Here is a 23988-nt window from a genome sequence, read left to right on the forward strand (position 1 = left end):
TGGAGAAGGGATCCTTTGTAAAGGCCCTAATAAAACAAAGTACTGAGACATGTGTCTCTTACTATAATCCCCACAAAAAGGAACTACACTAGGCCTTTGCTTTTTGAATACACTAAAAGAAATTCCATGGTTTAGATCCAGCATCCCACAGGGAGAACTGACCTCAATGTCCATTTCTCTCTCTGAACAATGAGGCAAAGCTTAGGCCCAAGTTTGGCTTTACCTCTACCCCCAAATGAGACACCCAAACACACATCACATTAAAAAAGACACCCAGGAAACAGAAGAGGCAGAAGTACTTTATTTGGCAGTTTCAGTGTAACATGCAAGGGAGAGTACCATCCTCTCACCAGCCTCCCTAAAAACCCCATCATCCTATCCCAAGACAGAGTAACAGCAGCACCTTGCTGCATGAAAGGCAACAGCCATGGCCTTGGAATGGCTTCTGGCTCCACATCCATGGACGGATGGAGAAGCATTGCCCAACCCCACCACTGGGTCAGAGCCCAGGTAAACAGCAGCAGTTACATCTGAACGTTTGCATGGACATGAGACCAAAACTCTTCCTGGCTCCCAAGCCTGCCCTAGGTGACCCTGTCTCAGCCACCACTGGGCAGTACTCCTGGGCTCCTCTCGTACTCTGGAGAGATATGCAACAAACAGAATCCTCATGTCTCTGGCAGGCGGAGGAGGGTTCCAGAAGTGGTGGAGACACTGTGCAAGAGAAAGACAAAGCTGGAGCCAGATACCTAAGCCCAAGGTCTAGGGAGAACTCAGAACTTGACCAGGAATGTAGAGAAGACTGAAGGGGGCTGGATTTCACTAGTGAAGGAAGCATGAACAAAGAAGGAACCCAGCCTTGGGTGGCTGCTCTGTCGTCTGCCAGAGGCTGGGAGCTGGACTCACCAATCTACCAGCTGAGCCCCAATGAGGTCGTGCACATGGTAGGCGAGGCCAAGTCGCACTGCAGCAGGTGCCCGCCGGCCCAGGAGCTCTGAGAGGAGTAGTTCCCGGTACTTGGCCTTCCGGACCATGCCAAGGACAGCCTGGCGCCCTGGAGGAGGCAGCATGGAAGATTGGAAAGGGTAATAAGGCTTGTGGCCCTGAGGAGCCACCAAAAGGTGCTCCTGAAGGGCGAAGAGCTTGAGCTGCAGACAGGATACCTTTAACAAAATACTTAATGAATCTCCCAGCTCCAGGCACGGCTAACCACCAACTCCCAGCGTCACGGACAGTGAGGACTCCAGCATTCACCAGCTGCCTAAGGGGGGTGGAGAGCCAGGAGAGGTGAGGCCTTAGCTCTGAGGACCCTCTCTCCCTGCCTACTAATGTCTTGACTTAAGTAACTTAAGTCTCTATAAACAAGGGCAACCACCCAAAAGACTCGATAACAAAAGCCCACCAAATGCAGTTCGCCGATCACAGCCTGCTATTCAGTGCCCTTGCCCTGCGCCCTTGCTTGCTCCAGTCCCCTACATGCATTGCCCGCTCCAGTTCATTATTTTCCTGTTACTATTACTTGTTCACTAAAACAGCTTCTCCTCTCAGAAGCCATCCATGACTCCGTGCCCTGACACTCTCAGTCCCACCCTGAAGGGAGAAATAAGGGCCTTTCTTCTGTGCTCACCCTCTCACACCTTACTAAAATGTTCATAAAATTCTTTCATGTAGACCACAGATACAAAGGAGGGAGGCTGAGCCAGGCACACACACAGTCCCTGTAATGATACTTTTTTTTAGCTATTGCCCGGTGTTGTGTTTTGTTTTGTTTTTAATATGAATGCTTTAGGGGCACCACAGTGCCCAACATTCTCTATTATCTTCGTCTTGCCAGGATTCCCATCAGGTATTTACAGTTCCTGCCAAGCCCCCGGACGCATTTGATTAGCCATCCCCGCCTCCTGAATTTTAGTTCAGAGCCCTTTCCAAGGCCCCAGGCAAGATAGGCCTCCTCTCTTAGGGGAGGAGTACAAACTTAGGTCATTTTACTAAGAAAAAAAGTCATTCTTTTATCAGGTTCACCAGAAGGAAAAGGTCAGGCTGGATGGGACTGGTGAGACAAGGGAGATAGCAGATGCCTGATTCTGTTGATTCCCCCAAGTCTCACGTAATCTCTGGGTCCTTGAAGCCAAAGGTCTGTGTCATTTGGTCCTGCTGGAAGCTAAGATCCCCACAGGCTGGAAGCACTGAAGCCAGAAATTTCTGCACTGCTCCCGCATATGGTCGGCCATCACAGGCCCTGAGGACCTGAAACCAGAGATGAGAGACGTGGTCTGGGGCTACCCTCACTTTCCGTGGGCCTCTATCCCCAGGACCAACATTTCTCTTCCTATGTTTTCCCTTTTGTTTATGTCCTTCCACCTCTCATATTTTTCCAACTATTCCTCTCCCTCATATTACTACTTACCAGAGCCCTGTGCCCTCTTTGAGAGACATAGGGTAGGGAAATTGTCTCTTTTGTTCTTTTTACTGCCATTCCCCAGCACCCTCCACCCCCAACCATGATACATACACAAACACAAACACAGTTACACGCACTCTGGTCCTGTAGTCCTCGGTGAAGATAATTCCATGGGCGTCCAAGTCAAAGCCTAGCTGAATGATTCTGACCTCCCCCTGCTCTTGAAGCTCCTTCTGTCTCCAGAGAGGTGGGAGTAAAAAGAAGGGTGTCAGGGTAAGATGCTCTGCCAAACTGTGAGCACTTCTGGGCAGGGAGATTTTGATTACTAACATTGGGGAATTTTTCTCTAAGTGTTAGGGGTTGTTCAGTTCGGAGACACAGGGATGTCAGTATAAAGTGAGGAAGGAATTCATTAAAGTGACTGTTAGGGAATGACAGAATAATATAAAGAAGTTCATTAACAGCTGCTCAGCATGGGGGTATAACGCTACTATCTCCTTAGGCCAGTGTCACCCAGCGTCCAGCGTCAGCTTGTATCTGCAGGGCGTGGGAACTGAGTCCCTACAGCCCCAGGCTTTGGGGGAGCTGCAGAGCACTGGATGGAGCGAGATTATGTTCTGTGAACTTCCTATAGGTGAAGAAGGGAGACTTTCAGGCAGGCTACTGAAGCATGACTGTAAACTGCAGCTCCTGGTCACCTAGGCGAACATAATTTGCAAGCCCAGGTCTGAGCTCTAAGCAGCCCCTCCCTCCTTGTCTGAGATGGAACGGAGAGAGTGAAGGTTTAAACGAAAATCCGGAGGATTAGAATGACAAAGCAAAGTAACAAAAACACTTACCACTGGAAAGGCACAGAGACAATACATTCAAGTTGAGCAGTGAGAAGTTTAAGGCAAAAAGGAGCACACTTGGAGAAAGGGGAGTGTGGGCTGCCCCAGAGAAGAGGCCCCTCTAAAGGTGAGGAAAAGTTTAAGATTAAAAGGTTACACACTTAGAAAGTGTGGGCGACCTCAGAGAGAGGAGTGCTGAAAGATTGGGAAAAAAAAGTTATGCACTTAGAAAGTGCAGGCAATCCCAGAGAGAGGAGCACCCTGAAAGGCTGGGGGTTCCCCCTTTTAAGGATTCTTCAGGAATGTGACTAAGGGCTGGGGGTGCAGACTTGTTAAGTGGTCTCTGAATATTTAAAATTAACTTAACACAAGGAATTACTGCTCTGATTTCTCCCTGGGATACCAGCATCTTGGTCTGGGAGCATATCAAACAAGACTGCCTGCCCAACCCCCAAGGTGGGCTGAGTTACTGTTTGTTTGCTAAAGAGTAAATTAAGAATCTTACTTCTTAACTTCCTGGGTATTAAAATATAATCTTACCTTTAAGATGGAATCCTTCCTGCCTTTTATTATGTTGTTTGGCTAAGCAAGCATACTAAATTAGTTGCCTGGGTTGCAAATTACTTGATTAGGGCCGAAGGAGAAAAAAACAGCATATAGGTAAAATTAAAAAAATAAGTTGAACCTGCATGATTAACACAATAAAGACATGGGCTCCTTTATCTGGGGAATATTCGAACATTCCAGGCCAAGTTGCTCCTGTTTTTTTGAGCTTTAACTGATTAACTCTGGATCTTTTTAGTGGGCTTTCCTGGCCTTATTCTCTTTCCACCCTGCTCATATCTATTTTCCTGCCTAACATAAGAAAGGGAAAACTATGAGAAGAGAATCAATCAGGTGGATTACAAATAGTCTTTTCCAATTAGCTTCCCACTTCTCCATACACCCACCTCATTAGTTATCCTTTAAACAATCAGTACGTACTTCCCAATCATATGCCAGACAGCAAGATAAAATAGTGATTACAACACAGACCTTGGCTTCAAGGATTAAAAATCTAGATTTTGGGTGGCAGAAGGTGGGAAGGAGAATGGCATAAAATGTTTAAAACAAATAAAAATAAACCAGGCTTTCTGTTTCCAAAAATACAGCAAGAACCAACCCACCCACTGAAATTAATTAAAATGCTGGATAAAATATATTATTTTAAAATTTGTTTAAGTAGTAAAGAGCTCACAAGATAATAAGGGAATTAATAGCCAAATATAATATCTAAGTGAAAACAAGAATTCACATAAGTAATTGGGACAAGGAGGGCATTTGCTGATTCAGACAGATCTATCCAGCACATAAAATTAACTGGGCCACAAAGGAAACAAAATTCAAAAGAAAGAGATGACAGAAATAGACCCCAAAAGACATACTGTAGTAGAATTACCAAAAGGAGACTATTAAAAAAAATTTTTTTAACTATGCTTTAAATGCTGAAACAAAAGCCAAGATGGAAATTTTTGGCAGGAACTTACTTACATAATGGATTTGAAAACATCCAAGTATAACTTCTAGAACTGAAAAATAAGGCAAGTAAAATTAAGAACTTAATAGATAATCACCACTGAATTTTATCAAACATTTAGTGAAGACCTAATACCCATCCTCCTTAAAGTTTTCCAAAAAATATAAGAGGAGGGAATACTTCCAAACTCATTCTATGAGGCCAGCATCACTCTAATACCAAAACCAGACAAAGACACCACAGAAAAGGAAAATTACAGACCAATATCCCTGATGAACATAGATGCAAAAATACTTAAAATATTAGCAAACTGAATTCAAAAATACATCAAAAAAAGCATCCACCATGATCAAGGAGGATTTATTCCAGGGATGCAAGGATGGTACAATATTAGAAAATCCATCAACATCATCCACCACATCAAAAAAAAGGACAAAAACCACATGATCATCTCCATAGATGCTGAAAAAGCATTTGACAAAATTCAACATCCATTCATGATAAAAACTCTCAACAAAATGGGTGTAGAGGGCAAGTACCTCAACATAATAAAGGCCATATATGATAAACCCACAGCCAACATTATCCTTAACAGCAAGAAGCTGAAAGCTTTTCCTTTAAGATCGGGAATAAGACAAGGATGCCCACTCTCTCCACTTTTACTCTACATAATTCTGGAGGTCCTCGCCACAGCAATTAGACAACACAAAGAAATAAAGGGCATCCAGATTTGTAAAGAAGAAGTTAAACTGTCCCTGTTTGCAGATGACATTATATTGTACATAAAAAACCCTAAAGACTCCACTCCAAAACTACTAGAACTAATATCTGAATTCAGCAAAGTTGCAGGACACAAAGTTAATACACAGAAATCTGTTGCATTCCTATACACTAACGATGAACTAGCAGAAAGAGAAATCAGAAAAACAATTCCATACACAATTGCATCAAAAGAATAGAATACCTAGGAATAAACCTAACCAAGGAAGTGAAAGACCTATACTTTGAAAACTACAAGGCACTCAAGAGAAATTAAAGAAGATACCAATAAATGGAAACACATCCTGTGCTCATGGATAGAAAGAATTAATATTGTCAAAATGGCCACCCTGCCTAAAGCAATCTACAAATTCAATGCAATCCCTATCAAAATACCAACAGCATTCTTTGATGAACTAGAGCAAATCGTTCTAAAATTCATAGGGAACTACAAAATACCCCAAATAGCCAAAGCAATCCTGAGAAGGAAGAATAAAGCTGGGGGAATTACGCTCCCCAACTTCACAAACTCTACTATAAAGCCACAGTAATCAAGACAATTTGGTGCTGGCACAAGAACAGAATAGACCAATGGAACAGACTAGAGAGCCCAGATATAAACCCAACCATATATGGTCAATTAATATACAATAAAGGCATAATGGACATACAATGGGGAAATGAAAGCCTCTTCAACAGCTGGTGTTGGCAAAACTGGACAGCTACATGCAAGAGAATGAAACTGGATTATTGTTAAACCCCATACACAAAAGTAAACTCGAAATGGATCAAAGACCTGAATGTAAGTCATGAAACCATAAAACTCTTAGAAGACAACATAGGCAAAAATCTCCTGAATATAAACATGAGCAACTTTTTCCTGAACGCATCTCCTCAGGCAAGAGAAATAAAAGCAAAAATGAAAACAAGTGGGACTACATCAAACTAAAAGGCTGGCTTTTGTATGGCAAAGGACACCATCAATAGAACAAAAAGGCATCCTACAGTATGGCAGAATATATTTGTAAACAACCTATCTGACAAGGGCTTAACATCCAAAATATATAAAGAACTCACATGCCTCAACACCCAAAAAGCAAATAACCAGATTAAAAAATGGGCCAAGGATATGAAGAAACAATTTTCCAAAGAATAAATTCAGATGGCCAACAGACGCATGAAAAGATGCTCCACAGCACTAATCATCAAGGAAATGCAAATTAAAACCACAATGAGATATCACCTCACACCAGTAAAGATAGCCAGCATCAAAAAGACTAAGAATAACAAATGCTGGTGAGGATGTGGAGAAAGGGGAACCGTCCTACACTGCTGGTGGGAATGTAAGCTAGTTCAACCATTGTGGAAAGCAGTATGGAGGTTCCTCAAAAGACTAAAAATAGAAATACCATTTGACCCTGCAATCCCACTTCTTGGAATTTACCCAAAGAATACAAGTTCTCAGATTCAAAAAGACATATGCACCTCTATGTTTATCGCTGCACTATTTACAATATCCAAGATACTGAAGCAACCTAAGTGTCCATCAGAAGATGAATGGATAAAGAAGATGTGGTACATATACACAATGGAATACTATTCAGCCATAAGAAAGAAGCAAATCCTACCGTTTGCAACAACATGGATGGAGCTGGAGGATATTATGCTCAGTGAAATAAGCCAGGCAGAGAAAGACAAGTGCCAAATGATTTCCCTCATTTGTGGAGTATAACAACAAAGCAAAACTGAAGGAACAAAACAGCAGCAGACTCACAGACTCCAAGAAGGGACTAGTGGTTACCAAAGGGGAGGGGTGTGAGAGGGTGGCTGGGGAGAGAGGGAGAAGGGGATTGAGGGGTATTATGTTTAGTACACATGGTGTGGGGGGTCATGGGGAAGACAGTGTAGCACAGAGAAGGCAAACAGTGAATCTGTGGCATGTTACTACACTGATGGACAGTGACTGCAATGGGTTATGGGTGGAGAGTTGATAATATGGGTAAATGTAGTAACCACATTGTTTTTTCATGTGAAACCTTCATAAGAGTGTATATCAATAATACCTTAATAAAAAAAAGAAAAAAAAGAACTTAATAGATAAGTTTAATGGATTAGGCACAGCTGAGTAAAAAGAAAAAATAAGATAAAAGAAAAACTAAGCAGAATAAAGCAAAGAAACTGAAAATGCAGACAGGAAGCTAAGAGGCTTAAAGGATATAAAGAGAAGGTCCAATATATATGTTTAATTGGAGTACCAAGAAAAAAGATAAGGGAGAAAAGATATTTAAAGAAACAAAAACAAATCAATGATCACAAAAGCACAGTAACTGAATTCAAATAAACTAATATAACAGACAAAATAAGCAGCTTTCAATAACTTTGGTTACTGAGAAACAACTGAATAATACATACGCTTTTCAAATACACATAGAATATCTTCCAAAACCGACCATATAGCACAAAGCAAGTTTCAATAAATTTCAAACGACTGGAATCATATTGTGTATGTGCTCTGACAACAATATCATTTATGCCAAAAATCAGTAACAAGGTAATAAGAAAATGTTTAGAAATTAAGACATACTTTTCTAATCAACCCAATGAGTCAAAGAAAAAAAAAATCCACAAAAGTTAGAAGATATTTTGAACTGAATGATAATGAAAATATTTATCAAAACTTGGGAGATACGCACATGCACACACACACACACACACAAAGAGGGAAACTACAGCCTGACATGCATATGTTAGAAAAAAGAGGATGAAAGGTAATGAAGAGAAAATTAAAACAAACCCAACAGTAGAGGGGAAACAGATTAATGAAATAGAAAACAGGCATACAAGAGACAGCAACAAAGCTAAACTTTAATTCTTTACAGATTATTAAAATTGATCAGCCACTGGGAGAGTGACCAAGAAAAAGTAGGGAAGAAATCTAGTAAAAGTACAGATAACCAATATAAAGAATGAAAAAAGGGTCATCACTACACATCCTACAAACGAGACTATTATGTCAATCAATTTGAAAATTTAGAAGAAATGGACAAATACCAAGAAAAATGCAATATCTTTCATTAGAACTGACAAAATGGGATATAGTCATAAAAGAGAAATCTATGAAAATGAATTAACTATAGCTACATGCAACTGGGAAGCACCTCAAAAACATTCATCTAATGAAACAAGACATAGATAAATACATACAATATGATTTTGTTTTTATCAAGTTCAAAAGTGGGTAAAACTAAGCTATGGTGTTTATAAACACATAGGTGGTATAAAGAAAACCAAGGGAACAATTATCATACTAGTCCTGATCATAATTACTTCCCAGAGATATAAGGCATTTTGATCAGAGTACATGGGATGTTCGCCATGTTCAATAGTCTGCCTTGGGTGGTGGTTAAATGGGTATTTGCTTTATAGACAGTCTTTAAATTGTGTTGTTCATGTTTTTATTTTTCTTTGTGCAATTTTTAAAGCTTTTTAAAAATGTAAGCTAACACTACTAGATTAAAAACAACAATAATCTATAAGGAACAGTTTCCATGTGACTTACTTCTTCACGAGACTGAAGCTAGTCTTCCTTTTCTTGCCTTCTCTTCCTGACAGGTTGCTATTAACCCACCTGCTCAATCCAGCAGACAGATTTTGGATATTATTTTACCTGACCTCTTCACAGACCACTGCCTTGAATCACAGGATTGACACTACCAATTACTATTGAAAATCTTTCCTTTCTCAAAAAAAAAAAAGAAAATCTTTCCTTTCTCAATAGGCCTCTTCCTGGATTCCTCCTAACTGGCAATTTCTCTTCAGCCTCTTTCACAGACTCCTCTTCCTCTGCCTTTCCCTTATATCAGGGGATCTCCCACTTTAAGGCACATTAAAAATCACTTGAGGAAACAGTTCAAAAGTGTTGATTCCCAGGTCCAACAGATCTTTTAATTCACTAGCCTTGAGTGAGTCCTGGGAACCTGCATTTTTGAATAAGCAGCCCAGGTAATTCTGATAGAGGTGGAACTCAGGACATACTTTGAGAGAAACTACATTCAATGTTGGTATCTCCCAGCATTGTGGACTTGGCCCTATTATTTTTCACTCTAAACCTGAGGTTCTTAATCTTGGGCCACAGAAGATCTGTGAAACACCGCTTCCCTCCCCTAAGTGTACACATACCTTATACATATGTGGCATATATGCATTTTCCTGGAGAGAAAGAACCATAGCTCTCATTATCTTCTTACATTTGTAAAAAAGTCAAATATCACTCCTCTACTCACTGTTCCTACCCGATCTCACCCACATCCCCAGACTGAACCATGACTCATATCTCCATGACTTCCAATTCTGTATCACTGACCCATAATTCTCTCCAAACTCTCATATCCAACCGTCTACTACACATTTGCCTTAGGATGCTCCACAAGTACCTTCAACTCAACTGATACAAAATTAAACGCATCAACTGCCCCCCAGACTCAATGTGCTCCTACCCTATTCACTCCACCAATCACTCAGTCTATCTGTCATCTGGCAAATCTGAGTAATGCTGGACTCCTTCCTCTTCACACTGTCCATATCCCTCCCCCTCACTCCTCCTCTCCCTCCCTCCTACACTGCCCTAACTTAGGCCTTCACCAGTTCTCAGCTGCAGCAACTTGCTATTTTATCTCCCTGCCTCATGCACCACCTTATGATTTGTTTCCAGCCCCCTGCAGTCAAAATCCAGAGACACTCTTGCCAACCGAGGACCCAACAATGGCTTGGTGGGAGCCCTCCCAGGGGCCTGGAAAGAGCCAAACTTATCCACTCACCTGGTAACAGGCTCACAACCTGCAGACCCAACTGCAGACACTGAAGCAAAGCCTTGTCCCAGCGCTGGACCTTCTGGACCATGGTCCTGCAAACGCGCCAATCTTCCCAGAGACTAGACAGATTCCAGCCACATCCTCTCCTTCCCTACTACACTACCCTAATTTAGACCTTCAGTTCTCAGCTGCGTTATCTTCCTAAGGGATCTCCCTGCCTCATCTCACTACCTCCAATCCATCCAACACACAGATCTCGTTTAACACTGTCTACCAGCTCATCGCCTTCAGGGTCAGATGGAAACAACACTGATGCACAACGCCCGTCGTAATCTGACGTCTGCCGGCCTGCACTGTATAGGCTCTACCGTCCCCGATTACTGATTCCCCAAAAGGTTCCCTCTTCCGCCTTCATGATTTGGCATGCTCTCTACCGCCCGAGGGTCTTTTAACAGGGTCTGCAGCATTCTCCGTGGCACCGCAGTGTCTGCCCAGAAAGCCCTAACGCTTGTTGAAAGACAGAATGGCTGGCGGGCCGACTGAGTGTCTGAGTGAAGGGGGACCGCGAGAGTGCCCACGAAGCAGGGAAGCTTTTGTCGGTCGCCCTGACGCCCCTCACCAGCTGCCGGTCTGCCACCGTCCGGTCGGGCAGGAGGCTGTACACCTGGCTCCTCAGAGCGATGGGCGGCAGCGCGTCCTCAAACAGGCCTCGCGGGAACAGCTGCACCAGCTCCGCGACTGCAGCGCGCGCCGACCCTGGGCAGAGAGACCGGGACACTGAGACAGGAACCGGGGCGGAGTACGACTGCGGGGCTGCCGTTCTCCCAACAAAGTTACCGGGGCCAAGGCGGCTCCAGGCTGGGGTCTTTGCCCCATCCCAGGGTTGCCATGGTTACCTGACTCGCCCCTTACAGGAACTGCCTCTATAGGTACTTGTTCCCTCCGCTTCTTCAGTCCAAAGGTCTCTGGGACCAGACGATGCCTCTTCCGGCTCATATCCCAAGACTTTCTGGGACCGGGGAAGGGGTAGGTGTTGAGGGACGAGAACCCCAAAAACAGAGTCTTCCGGCGCAGAGCAGTGACGTTAGGCTCCGGGTGTCCCTCCTTGGAGAACAGTGGAAGTGGGATGACGTGTGACGGAAGAAGCGTCAACTAGTCATCTCTGGCGCCCCTGCTGGGAAGGGCGGTGCCAATGCCGATACCGGCCACACCTCCTCAGGCCGAGGCCTTACTCGGCTGCTGAATGGCTTCCTCCGCGAGCTTTGGGGACCGTGCGGGATGCTGTGCGAACAGCAACTTCTGGGGTAAAGTGCACCTCCCACTGGCGCGCCACTAGGGCTTTGCCCGCCACTGTCGCTGAATGCGTCACTGAGGGCGGAAAACCAGCTTTGCATACCTTTTCGACTTCTGACCAACCGTCCTTGGCATATTAGCCCTAAGAAGGTGGAAGTCGAGGTTGGCGGGCTTTGAGGTAACCAAATCCATGATCTGAGCCCAAATCCTTACTAACTTCACTGTGACTGTTGGATAGGTCAGAGAAGGTGGGCTGTGCACCTGGCCTTGGCTCTGTTTGAGGGTCTAGAGCTTTCACGTTTCAAGACGAGAGCCTGACACTCAGGAAGCTCACCTAGTTCTGACCTGAAGTGTCCCTTCTCCAGGCCTCTGTAAAAGAAGTTCCCCGAGTAAGGCTGGGGTCACTGATGGGAGGAGCAAGCACGTCGGACACTGATGACGTGCCAAAGTCCCCGGCTGTTGCCCCCTCCCAACCTGAAAAATGTGCCTTGGGCTAGCCAATCCTCGCGCCGCTGTAAATCTAAGCCCTGCCTCCCACTACCTTCTTTAAAAACTCGCTGCCTGTCTACTTACGTGCGAATTCCCCAGCCTCCATTTCTGTACACTGGGGAAATCTCGCCCTGGTATTTGCATTCAAATAAACTACCTGGCCCTTTGTTGCCTCTCTTCGCCTGCTTATTTCTGCTAGAATTTATCTTACACCTCGCAATCTCAGGACCTCATGGAGCCCAGAGGAACTACCGAGGGAGGCACAGGGAAGACTGAAGTAGCTGAGCCTTGGAACAAACTTCCCTGCCCAGCACCCTCACTATCCACAAACCCTGCCCTCTACTCTGGGCCCTTTCCTTTCTACCAACGCCCTTCGGAACTGGGCTGCTTCTCCCTGGATGCACAACGCCAGTACCATGGAGATGCTCGAGCCTTGCGCTACTACAGCCCACCCCTAACCAATGGTCAAGGCCCCAACTTTGACCTCAGAGATGGATACCCTGATCGATACCAGCCCCGAGATGAGGAGGTCCGAGAGGGACTGGACCACCTGCTACACTGGCTTCTGGAGCACCGCGGCCAACTGGAAGGGTGAGCAAAGCACACCCACAAGTAGATCTAGAACCTGCACCTACCCTATAAAATTAGGAAAGCAAAGCTGGAGTGAGTTCAGTCCTTAGAAGGAACCTAGACTATTCTTTGTGGGAGTCATCTGAGCTAATGCTTGTGTCAGACCTTCATCCTATAACTCCTCCCCTCTCAGGGATCCAGGCTGGCTGGCAGGGGCTATCGTGACATGGCGGGGGCACCTGACAAAACTGCTGACGACGCCATATGAGCGGCAGGATGGCTGGCAGCTGGCGGCCTCCCGGTTCCAGGGGACGTTGTACCTGAGTGAGGTAGAAACACCAGCTGCTCGGGCTCAGAGGCTTGCTCGGCCACCCCTCCTCCGGGAGCTTATGTACATGGGATACAAGTTTGAGCAATACATGTGTGCAGGTGAGAGTTGCCCCTACTCTGTAGCCTCCTTCCCCTTCCCTAGAGATTTGAGAGCCGCCACCCTGCTGCTGCTTCTCTTCTTGTGCAGACAAACCCGGAGGCTCCCCAGACCCCTCTGGGGAAGTTAACACCAATGTGGCCTTCTGCTCTGTGCTACGCAGCCGTCTGGGAAACCAACCTCTGCTCTTCTCAGGGGAGGTAGACTGCATAGACCCCCGGGCACCATCCACACAGCCCCCCACCTGCTATGTGGAGCTCAAGACCTCCAAGGAGATGCACAGCCCAGGCCAGTGGAGGAGCTTCTACAGGTTCAGGATGGGAGTGGGCAGGGCAAGGCCTAGAATCAACAGCTGAGAAAGGGACTTGGGGAAGAGGATAAGGCAGGAGGGTGGAGGATGTTGTTGCACTGACCCCGTGTCTTTCTTGACAGACACAAACTTCTGAAATGGTGGGCTCAGTCATTCCTTTTGGGGGTCCCAAATGTTGTTGCTGGCTTCCGTAACCCAGAGGGTTTCGCCTGTTCCCTCAAGACCTTTCCTACCATGGAGATGTTTGAACACATCAGGGTAAGGCAACAGCATCACACCTCCCTCCTATACCCCCAATGCCAAGACCGCAGATCCAGTACCCAGGGTTGCAGTCCACCTGCCCCTTCTCCCACCTCCCTCACCATCACTGCCAGTCTTCTGCCTCCTCCTTGGCCCTCTCCAGAATGACCGTAACAGCTGGAATCCCTCTGTGTGTATGAACTTCTGTGCTGCCTTCCTTAGCTTTGCCCAGAACACAGTTGTCCAGGATGACTCCAGGTAAGGCATTCAGCTCTGCCCCTCCTCCTGGGCCCCATAAGCTCAGCCTCCAGCCCTCAACTCATGATTCCATCTGCCTCCCAGACTCATCTACCTCTTCTCCTGGGAGCCTGGCAGCCCAGTCACGGTATCTGAACATCGAGATGCACCCTATACTTTCCTGCCCATGTGGTACGTGGAAGCCATGACCTAGGACTTCCCATCACCCTCTAAGACACCCTCCAAGGACTGATGCTTCAGAGGTGCAGGCCTGTCTCTGTGTGCACAGATAAAAGCATATTTCTAGGTGTTTCTTTCTACTGTCTTTTGAGCTGAGTCATCCCTGCCCACCTCAAGAACACACATGTGGTTTGTTTTATTACATCTTTACACAGGGTTCATTCACTGAGTGTATAGGCTGGCCGCAAAGACAATGTCCCTCCGTAACAGGGTAGCCGCCGTCTCCATCTTAGCACCTAGCACAGGCTCACCTACCAGGCGGGCTGCCCCCCGCAGGGAGCGACACATCTCAGCCAGGCGCTGGATGCAGCGGACCACTAGGCCCTCAGGGGTCCCTGAGAGTCCTGCCAACTCGGAGAAGGGCTGTCGGGGAAGCAGGGTGAGGACTGAACATGGTAGGCCTGGGCAGCCTCTCCTCACCCAGTCTTCCACAAACCCCAAGGCCCAATTACTCACCATGCCTCGGGCCCATTCATACACGACCTCAACCAGCCCAAAATTCAGCTCCCCCACAAATTCCTCCACTGTTTGATTTAGGCCACAGGCCACCTGGACCTCCCCAATTCTTGTGGCCACAGCCCGGATGCGTTCCACTCCCTGTAGAGGGGAAAACAAAGGCTAAGACCTGCCTCCCTGCTGTAGGATGGGAGGCCCAGATCAGGCAGCCACGGTTCCAGTTCTTACCGACACTTACAGGCCTGGAAGGGGTCACTGAGGAACACATGGGGCTGAGAATTGGGAATGCTGCAGCCAAGAGAGGGGGTGGATGTCCTGTACCTGTTTGAGGGTGCTCGGAAGCTGCTCCCCAGGGTCCCCGGAGCTCTGGCAGACGAGGCCAGAGAGCAGAGCCGCAATCTCCTCAGGCCGAAGGGTACTCAGAGCGTTGTCGAACATGAGCTCAGTGAGAAGGAGCTCATGGCTGCTCATGGCACAAGCCACCCGCCCTGCCAGCTTCACAGTGCCCGCCTCATCTACATAACCCAGGGATCGGAGCACCTGGAGAAGGATGATGGGTGTCAGGAGCCTGCTGCCTCCCCCTCACAGCAGCCCCCCTCCACCCCACCCTCCCACCTCTACTCGCTGGTGGTACTCTGGGAGCAGCAGCAGCGACTGATCTGACAGCAGGAAGTGCAGCCGCTCCATCTCCTTCTGTATGTGCATCCACTCCCGCAGCTTCTGGTACTGCAAAGAGCCGCAGGCAAGAGGAGTGCGTTAGCCTGCCCCTCACCCTTTGGCAGGGGGACACTAAGGACGAGTGCTGTGATGGCAGCAGTCTGTCTACACGGAACCAGAGAGGAAAAGCCCCCTACCAGCTGGGAAGCTGACATCGAGGGCCCTACCTGGGCAGGGAAACGGGGACTGTGCACACATTGAACACCCCGGATCAGCTCCTCCAGCTTTCGGACCCGGAGCCCTGCCTCAACCACAGACACATCCTTGAGCTGCAGGTCATTGACAGGGTCGAGGGTCGGGGGTCCCGCTGGGTAGGCCTGAGCTAGGCGCAGCAGCTCCTGGACAGCAGAGGTCACGGCCGCAGAGGGCGGATCCTTCCTAAGAAAGGAGCAGGTTCTGAGACCTGAGGCAGAATCTTCCCTTCCGAAGGAGGCCCCTCAGGCCTGGGGAGCTTCCTGAACACACCTCCCTACTGTCCCCCATTACATAATCCCTCCCCAGGAAAGGGGCCTTGCCATTAACTCTAACTTGAATTTCGGTTGCTGCCTCTTGCTGAAGTCCTCCAGGATCTTCTCCCCGTTCACCCGGAGCACTTTGGTGGTGATGGCAGCCACGTCTCCTGGCTGGAGCTTGGCCACAGTGTGGTCACAGGGCCCTGTGAAACAGAGCAAGGTAAGACTTCACCAGGGCCCCAGGCATCCCACCTGCACTGTTGTCAGGAACCAGGACATCTGCCCCACTCTCACCTTCAGGCAGGAGCAGCTTGAATCCCACAAGGTCATCTGGATAGGGCACATGTGGGGTAGCTGGCCCCCTCTCCTGTGGGTGCTCAGACACAGGCTTATCACACAAAATCAGGGTTGTAAATACTCTACTGGTGGAGTTTGAGGAGACCTAGGGGAGGTGGGGAGGCCAAGCCAGAGTGATATGAGGAGTGGACCTCGAAAGGTAGATCCTACCCTCAGGCTGCTATCATGGAGCAACTATGCAGAGCCCACCAGTAAGGACTGGCAGCCATGTAAAGCAATCAGAGCAGACTTCCAGGAGTCAGGGGAACGAGGAACATGAAGTGGTGGTGATGGGAAGGGAAATAGGGCAAGAAGGAAAAGTGAGAACACTGGTGACTACAACCTGCCCCCAGCCACATGGGGAAGGTGGGGATGGGGCTCACTCCTCCCTCCCAACCTCTGGGTCCATATTCCCACTGCCCTCACCTGCAGGATCACACCCAATGCGCTGTGATGCTCCTGATTCTTCACAACCACCACCCTTCCCACTGAGAGAGATTTCAGCCCATTCACAGATTCTATGATGCATCGCTAAAGAGTGGGGACATGCACAAAGGGCATAAAGAAGGAAGCATCACAGAGACACTGAACTAGGTTCAGGAGCACCCTGAGTCTCACATGCCCTTCCTCCATCATCCCCCAACACTCACCCACCTGGACCAAGTTCTGGGTTTCCATCAGTTCCTCCCCCCAGCTGTAATATTCAGGCAAGTCGACCAGTTGGCCAGTTGTGTCAGGTTCCTCCAAGGCCCCCAGCCTTTTGTTCAGTTCAACTAGAGCCTGTTCGTGGGCCTAGGCAGAAGTAGAGGGTGTGTGTGTGTGTAAAACAACAGTCCGCAGGCCCAATATGCCACACCCTCCACCTTTACCCTGCTAGCCTCTAGATGCCCACTTCTTCCTGGGCTGGCTTCCCCTACCAACATCCTGCCCAGTTTACTGTCCATCCCGTCCTCCTCACCTTACTGTCCTTGCGGGATGGAAACTCAGAGAAGCTTCTCTTCATCATGTCCTCCACCCTGAGGGCGTCCACCCGCAGCAGGTTAAGGATCATGGTGTATGTGAGGCGGAACTGGGACTGCAGCTGGGACGGCTTCCCCTGGGCCATGTCAGAGATGCCAGTGAGATTGGGGAGGCCTGCTACACTCCAGCCAGCCCTCCAGGGACTGACCCTGCTCCTTGCAGATCAAGTCCCAGCTTGCAACCAGGGAACCCCAGACAAATGCTTGCTCACCTCCTCAGCAAAATAAGGGAGCAAAACTAGGTAAATAGATTCTGAAAGGTCCTATCTAGCTCCATCATCAGTGGGAAAAGACTAGAGGAGGTAAGATCCAATCTCATCCTGCCATTTGTTCACTCCACCTTGGTTTCTCCCAGACAAAAGTAAAAAAAGCAGAAAGGAGAGGGGAAGAGGGCTGGGAGAGAGAGGATCCAGCAGGCAGCTCAAGCTGGGGTCCTCCCAGCCTGGTCCCATGCTGTCCCAGCTCACCATCATCATGCGGTGCAGGTCCGCCATCTCAGGCACGCGGCCCTTACAAAGCAGGATGACAGTGCCTGTGGGGTCCAGGCCCCTCCGTCCTGCCCGGCCTGCCATCTGCACATACTCCCCAGGGAGCAGGTCTCGGAAGGTGGAGCCATCATGCTTGCGCATGGAGTCAAACACCACTGTCCGGGCTGGCATGTTTACACCCATGGCAAAGGTCTCTGTGGCAAACAAGACCTAGGGTGGAGGGAAGAGAGCATCAGCAAAGGGCCTACACACACATACCCAGCCCTGGCCAGGCACACCTTTGTAGCCAAGGCTAAAGAGGCAGCTGGCACAATCCCAGATGATTAACTCGCAGGACCTCATTTAACTCTCAAGGCAAATCTACAGAGTGCGCACTATCATTTTCTGCATCGTATTCATTTAGCTACCCATTTCCTTCCTTGTACCCCCATATCTCACTCCCGTCCACCCAATCATCCCAATGTATTTAATGAGTATCTTTTTGTGTGAACACTTTCTTGCAGATCTTGTTTGGTGTGCATACAATTTACAATTCCCATTAAAGCAGGTATATATCTCATTCTGTTTTCTTCTTTTCCTCCACATCATGTTTTCAGCATACATCCATGTTCCTCTGGTTATATATAATCCATTGCTTCCAGCTGCTGCAAAACACTGTGGAGGGCATCCCCTCCAGTTACCTATCTGCTGTCCCAAGGAGGAGCACCTTGGTACAACCATTACCCTGCCACAAGGTTACAGCCAACAAAGGGAGAGCAGACCCCCACACACCAGGGTAAGAATTGCTTTGCCATATATACACTGGAATAGAATTTAGGGTCAAAGAGTTGTACTTATTTTTGCCTCAAGAGTGCCAGGGTGCCTTCCAGACTGCCTACACCTGTATGAGGGGTTCCATAATTCTATAGACTCCTATGTCTTTGCAACACTTAATATTAGCCAATTTCCTAAATTTTACCAGGCTGATAGATGTAAAGTTGTGTTTTGTGACTATTTCAATTTGCATTTTTCTGGTGACTAATAACTTTTCATATGCTTACTAGCTTTTTGGGATTCCCTTCTGAATACTACCTGTTTGTATCTTCTGCATCCCCATTTTAAGATAGGAAATCTAAAGTTCAGGAAAGTTATTTTACCGAAGGTCATATAGTAAATGGTGGAGCTGGGATTTATACCCAGGGTGTCTGGATCCAGAGCCCAAGTTCTTCATCCCTGGCCCTCCACCCTCAGGGAAGTCCCTAAGGTAGCAATGAATGTCCCAGGGAATCCCTCTCCCACCACTGTGCATGCCTTGACCAGGCCACGGCTGAAGAGCATCTCCACAATCTCCTTGAGGATGGGCAGAATGCCACTGTGGTGCACACCCAGGCCACGGTGCAGGAGCTCCGACATGTGCAAGACCTGGGGGGACCGAGGCTGTGGTCAGGGATGGGGTGGTGGAGCACCCTGTCCCCACTGGTCTCCAAGGCACCCCTCCACACCTGGGGTAGCTGGCGATCAGAGCCGCGGAGGCGAGCAAGGCAGCGCTGCAGGAAGAGGTGAATCTCACTCTTCTCTGAACTTGTGGTAAGGTCAAGGGAGGTGAGGCCCGAGGCCTGCTCATCACAACGGCCCCGGGAGAAGGTGAACACCACCACGGGTAGCTGTGCACGAGTACGGAGGGAGGCCAGGAGGGACAGGTACACACCTCGATCCTGGGGAGGGAGGTGGAAAGGTTGGAGTTTGTGTTCCTGAACCAGGGTGTGCCAAAGCACAGGGTGATGAATGACTGTCAAATCGGGCAGTTCTCCAAGATCAGTCTAAACCCCTGGGGGATGAGGGAAGAAAGGACAGGGGAGAAACAGATGATGGAAGTTCTCACCTGTGCAGGTCCCCCCTGGTGTGTGGGCTGCTTGGCCCCAAAGGTCTGGGCGTGTTTGCTCATCCGCTCCTTCTTGGCCTCCACAGCTGCATAGTACCTGGGGCATGGGAGGGGTGGCGATCACAGTGACATCCAATGGGCCCAGCCATGGCTCTTCCCCAGTTCAGGCTTACCCCTTTGTGTGGAAGGCACCTCGGGAGTCTAGCAACAGGAAGAGCTCCCCCTGGGTCTTGGGGCTGTTCCCCGTGAAGAGATAATGCTCCAGGGGGACAGGGCGGGTGACAGTGCTAATCACGTAGATTTGGCGATGCTTCAGTCGCCTGAGCGGGGAGAGGACACCAGGTCAGGGGTGGGAGTGCAGGAAGGAGCCCTAGTCCCTACCACTTTCCCCACTCTGGCTTCACCCAGACTCTTCTGGGTGCCAAACTGCACAGCTGCCCCATCATCCCATCCCTCAACAAGCAGAGTGATCTGGGCCCAGGTGGGATCCCTCAGCTGCCCAAGTCAGACGTATTCCCCCAAGGCCTGACTGCTGTCTTTGCTGTGGTAACCTTCCCTCCCACCCCCACCCCAGGACATGTCTCACCCGATCCAGTCAGCAAACTCAAGGGCATTGGGGACCGTAGCACTCAGAAGGATGATGGAGACATGGTCAGGGAGCATGATGAGCACCTCCTCCCACACGACCCCACGCTGGGCACAGAGAGGGAAGACAAAGTCACCCACAGCTCAGAGGTGGCTGCTCCTCTGCCCCTAGGGAAGTGGCACATGGGTCCACTTGGGGGCAAAGAAGGCAGTAAAGTCTACAGGGTGTGCAGGAGAGGAGAGCTGCTGAACTAGTCCCACAGGAGATGACTGTCAGGATCTGAGGACCCATCACCCTTACCTCTGCATCATTGATGTAATGAACCTCATCAAAAATGACCCACTCCAGGTCCCGGATGACATCTGAGCCACTGTAGAGCATGGAGCTGGGGAGAAGAGGCCAAAGCCTGACTCCCCAGGGGCTCCTGTCTCTACCCTCTCCTCCACCAGCATGCTCTCCAGAGCAGCCTCACCTTCCTGATCAAAAACCCACCCGACATTCAGGGCCCATCTCTCACCGAAGGATCTCAGTTGTCATAATGAGGCAGGAGGCTTCTGGATGCAACTGCACATCCCCTGTGAGCAATCCCACATCCCCAAATGTGTTTCGGAAATCTCGGAACTTCTGATTGCTCAGAGCCTTGATGGGCGAGGTGTAAATGGTGCTGGGAAGAGGGCATGAAGTCAGCCAATCCCTTCGCAGACTCACAATCAGCCCCTTCTCTCCCTCCCTGAGCCCTTCAGAAGCTCGCTCCAGACCTCAGGTGCCCCCTTCTTCACCCAAATTGCCCCCACATTCTCCTTCATGATATGACCCCACAAAAACTCTGCCCCCAACCCCTTTCTAAATTAACACAAGTCATTCATCTAACCTCTCTCCTCCCCACAGCTTCCCATTTCTCCCTGGGCCTCTGTCTCAGTTTCTCCCCAGAACCTCTCATCTAAAAAAATGAGGTAGGTGGAAAAAAAATGACGCCTGGCAAGGACAAGGGAGAAAACAACCAGCTGGTGAAGTGGAATTTGGGGAGGGGCCCTGTACCGCGTCATATGTTTCTGGGCAAGGGCAATGGCATATTCAGCCACAACTGTTTTGCCCGCAGACGTGTGAGCTGCAACGAAGACTGAGTCGTGCCGTTCCAAGTGCAGGATGGCCTGTTTCTGAAACACATCTGGCTCAAAGGCCCACTGTAGGAGAGGGAAATGGATAGCAGCTGAAGAAGGGAGAGGGGCCTTCGTACCTCTGGCTCCTGGGACATGCAGGACAGTGGGGAGAAGGCCAGAGTGAGGCAAGGCTGGGCCTGAGGTCCAAGACTGGCCTGGGAGGCACCTGGCCTCTGGTGGGAAAGGAGACAAGGGAGTGGGCTGGGAGGCGGTGGAGGAGCATGTAAGGATTGGGCCACACTACCTGGAAGGCTGGCTGGGGAATGAGGCGATAGAAATCACCAACAGGGGAGGTGACATCCACAGAAATGGCCCACCGCTCCTGAGGTGGGGTTTTGGGAGGCTCGGAGGGGGATACAGCTGTGGATGCTTCCTGAAAAGCCAGGGATAGAGGTGATAAAGATATAACAAGAGAGCTCTTTGTTACCAGCTCTGCAAAAGATGCTCCAGCCTTCACCCTAGACCCAACCAAGCCAACCCACCCTCCCTTCTTTCCTGCCTTGACTGCCTAGAACCACCAACCTTCAACACTAGGTCCTCCAAGCTGCTTGCTCGGGCCAGGGGAGCACTGCAGGGAGAGGCTGAAACAGTGTCCCCTTTGGGGCTACATGGCTGTTCCACTGCCTCACTCTCATCCTCATAGTCCCCACCCAAATCCAGGGGCTCCAGCAAATGGCTGAGGCTGAGCAACCCCAAGGCTGGAGCTGGGCGATCTGCAGAGCAAGGTGAAAAAGGAGACCTGGTCATGCCCAACTCTGAACTATAGGAGAAAGGTATCACTTCTACACCCCCAACTCAAAACCAAAACTCACCCTTTGGTGCAAAATCTACACCTTTCTTAAAACCAGGTGGGACAGTAAGAAGATCTGAAGGATAGAGACAAAGAGAACCAGGGCTACTGCACACTGTTGAGTAAATCACATGTTACACAAACCTAAAGGACACAGACAAGTTGTGCATGGCGATATTTGTGACACTTTTAAACAGACAACAGCAAAGGTTGTTACAGAAGGAATACCTTTTCCTAATTTTCTCAAAGGCATGGAAGGGCTAGCAGCAGCCCACTGACAGGCCTGGGCCCCTCTTCCTCGAGGCCCAAACTCAGAGGCCCTCCCAATGGTCAATCCTGGCACCACCTCACCTTTCTCAAAGTCTATCTCCTCCTCAGCCTCCTCCCGAGTGCTCAGATCTGTTATAGTGGGCTCATCCATTCCACCTGGGGAGAGGATGGACAAACAGGGATTCATGGAGTAATAGGGGATGGGTGGGGGACCCTTCCCTGGGGACTTATGGCTCCCTCTCCTACCATCCCATTTCCACAAGTCACCTGGCCAGAAAGGGTACTGTGTTGGATTCCCCCACAGGGACTGGGAGATAGGCCCCAGGGGCCGACGAAGAGACAAGGAGGTTGTGGCAGACAGGTTTGTATTCTCCAACAGGACCTGAGACAGGATCAGAGCCGCAGTGAGGTTGAGCTTGCCTCTGAACCCCTTTTTCTCCAACTCCTCAACACTGCTTCTCATGATGCCTGACCTCTTACCTCCTTATAACCAAGTATTTGACCTGTAGTTGGGTGTCTTTGGGCCTGTAGGTCGGAGGGGACTGGGGCACCCAATGTGTTCAGGAGAGCCCAGGGATCCATCTTCCTCTGCCATTTTCTACAGAGAAGGTAAATAAATTTCAGGTATTTCTCCTCTCTCCCAACTTCCTTCTAGGACCCATCTCCCCAGTCTAGGCCCCTCCAGGCCCCTCACCGGGCTGAGTGTTCCACACCATGCAGAGGTAGCCAGGCTGGAGATGACAGAAACAACTGCTCTGCTTCTTTCTGCAAATCTGGGGCACAGGGCGGGAGGCCATGGGGAAGCTGGAACAAGGGCAAGATGAGAGGCATCAGATAAGGGAAGGGAGTAAGAAACAGATACACAAGGTGATGGGATTCATGTTTAGGTCAGAAATGAAAGAGGTCCTGGACAAACTAGACCATCCAGCTGAAGTGATATTCTCCAAAAATCACCCTAATTTATAGGACAAACTACCTCTACTGATTACCTGGGTCACCAGCCATTGATACACTACAATTCAATACAAACACAAGTTCAGGATCTCTGGGGCTGAACCCAAGAACCTGTATTTTTAAAAAGCTCCCCTGCTCTTCATGAGCTACACATAAATTTGAGTATCACTAGCTGGAAAAGGGATCCCAGACTTAATGAAGAGTAAGGGACTCAAAGGCTAGCATCTCAGCCACCAACAGGTGCCCTGGTGCTTTGGAATCAAGGAATCCAAGGAGAAAAGACGCATTTGAAAGAGCAATCCTCAGAGCTGAGGAATCCTCCAGATGTCCCTGCTCCATCCTCACAGGGGCCCTGACGCACAGAAGGTCCATTGGGCCAGTTCAGCCCGGATAACAGGTGTCCAGAGACAGGAGAACGAGGTCATGCTAGGTCCTAGCATGAGGAGGATGGAAGTTTTAAGATCAGTAAGGGTCAACGGGTCACTCACGGTGCTCTCTGGAGCCCCAGGCACATTCAGCAGCTCCCAGCGCCCTGTACATCCCAGCTCCAGGGCCCGAAGAGGCAGGTCCAGAGGATCAGGGGGAAGTAGCACTATGGGGAAAAGGACAGAAGTAAGGCGTCAAGGGTCATTCCTAGACTATTCCTTCGTTCCACCCGCTCTCCCCTCACCAAGCCGCTCCGTTTCCATCATCCTGAAGCCACCGCCGCTGCCGGACAGTCCGGAAGTGGAGCGAGGAGCCGTGCGGTAAGCCCCGCCCCGGAACGGGCGGAAGTG

General features: G+C 49.0%; 2 protein-coding genes across 13 annotated transcripts; one reads left to right on the top strand and one right to left on the bottom strand.

The window, feature by feature from the left end:
• Positions 1-279: 279 nt before the first annotated feature.
• On the bottom strand, positions 280-23967 carry LOC108393993 (superkiller complex protein 2). Of its 11 annotated transcripts, none has more exons than XM_073224598.1 (33): positions 23883-23967; positions 23701-23804; positions 22953-23062; positions 22739-22856; positions 22526-22640; positions 22340-22414; positions 22011-22064; positions 21721-21911; positions 21443-21571; positions 21077-21222; positions 20556-20702; positions 20339-20423; positions 20039-20145; positions 19626-19772; positions 19453-19549; positions 19073-19285; positions 18882-18992; positions 17571-17801; positions 17043-17180; positions 16739-16876; positions 16511-16615; positions 16043-16190; positions 15819-15951; positions 15464-15674; positions 15195-15305; positions 14901-15119; positions 11214-11421; positions 10937-11073; positions 2539-2634; positions 2108-2247; positions 1164-1261; positions 907-1054; positions 280-714 (listed from the first exon to the last, which is right to left on the bottom strand). In XM_073224598.1, the coding sequence occupies exons 1-33, from the start codon at positions 23902-23904 to the stop codon at positions 669-671; spliced, it is 4278 nt and encodes a 1425-aa protein (XP_073080699.1). In that variant the 5' UTR covers positions 23905-23967; the 3' UTR covers positions 280-668. The 11 variants fall into 11 exon arrangements, 10 of the variants coding, with proteins under 10 accessions (XP_073080699.1, XP_073080698.1, XP_073080697.1 ...); XM_073224597.1 differs by having other exon boundaries at positions 15825-15951; positions 18870-18992; XM_073224596.1 differs by having other exon boundaries at positions 18870-18992.
• Positions 11609-14193, top strand: DXO (decapping exoribonuclease). Of its 2 annotated transcripts, XM_017655223.3 has the most exons (7): positions 11609-11788; positions 12326-12690; positions 12863-13098; positions 13187-13406; positions 13529-13664; positions 13810-13904; positions 13989-14193. In XM_017655223.3, the coding sequence occupies exons 2-7, from the start codon at positions 12332-12334 to the stop codon at positions 14095-14097; spliced, it is 1155 nt and encodes a 384-aa protein (XP_017510712.3). In that variant the 5' UTR covers positions 11609-11788; positions 12326-12331; the 3' UTR covers positions 14098-14193. The 2 variants fall into 2 exon arrangements, with proteins under 2 accessions (XP_017510712.3, XP_036861052.2); XM_037005157.2 differs by lacking the exon at positions 11609-11788 and having other exon boundaries at positions 12118-12690; positions 13869-13904.
• Positions 23968-23988: the final 21 nt, after the last annotated feature.

The sequence above is a fragment of the Manis javanica genome, chromosome 16, assembly GCF_040802235.1.
Source record: "Manis javanica isolate MJ-LG chromosome 16, MJ_LKY, whole genome shotgun sequence".
Lineage (NCBI taxonomy): Eukaryota > Metazoa > Chordata > Mammalia > Pholidota > Manidae > Manis > Manis javanica.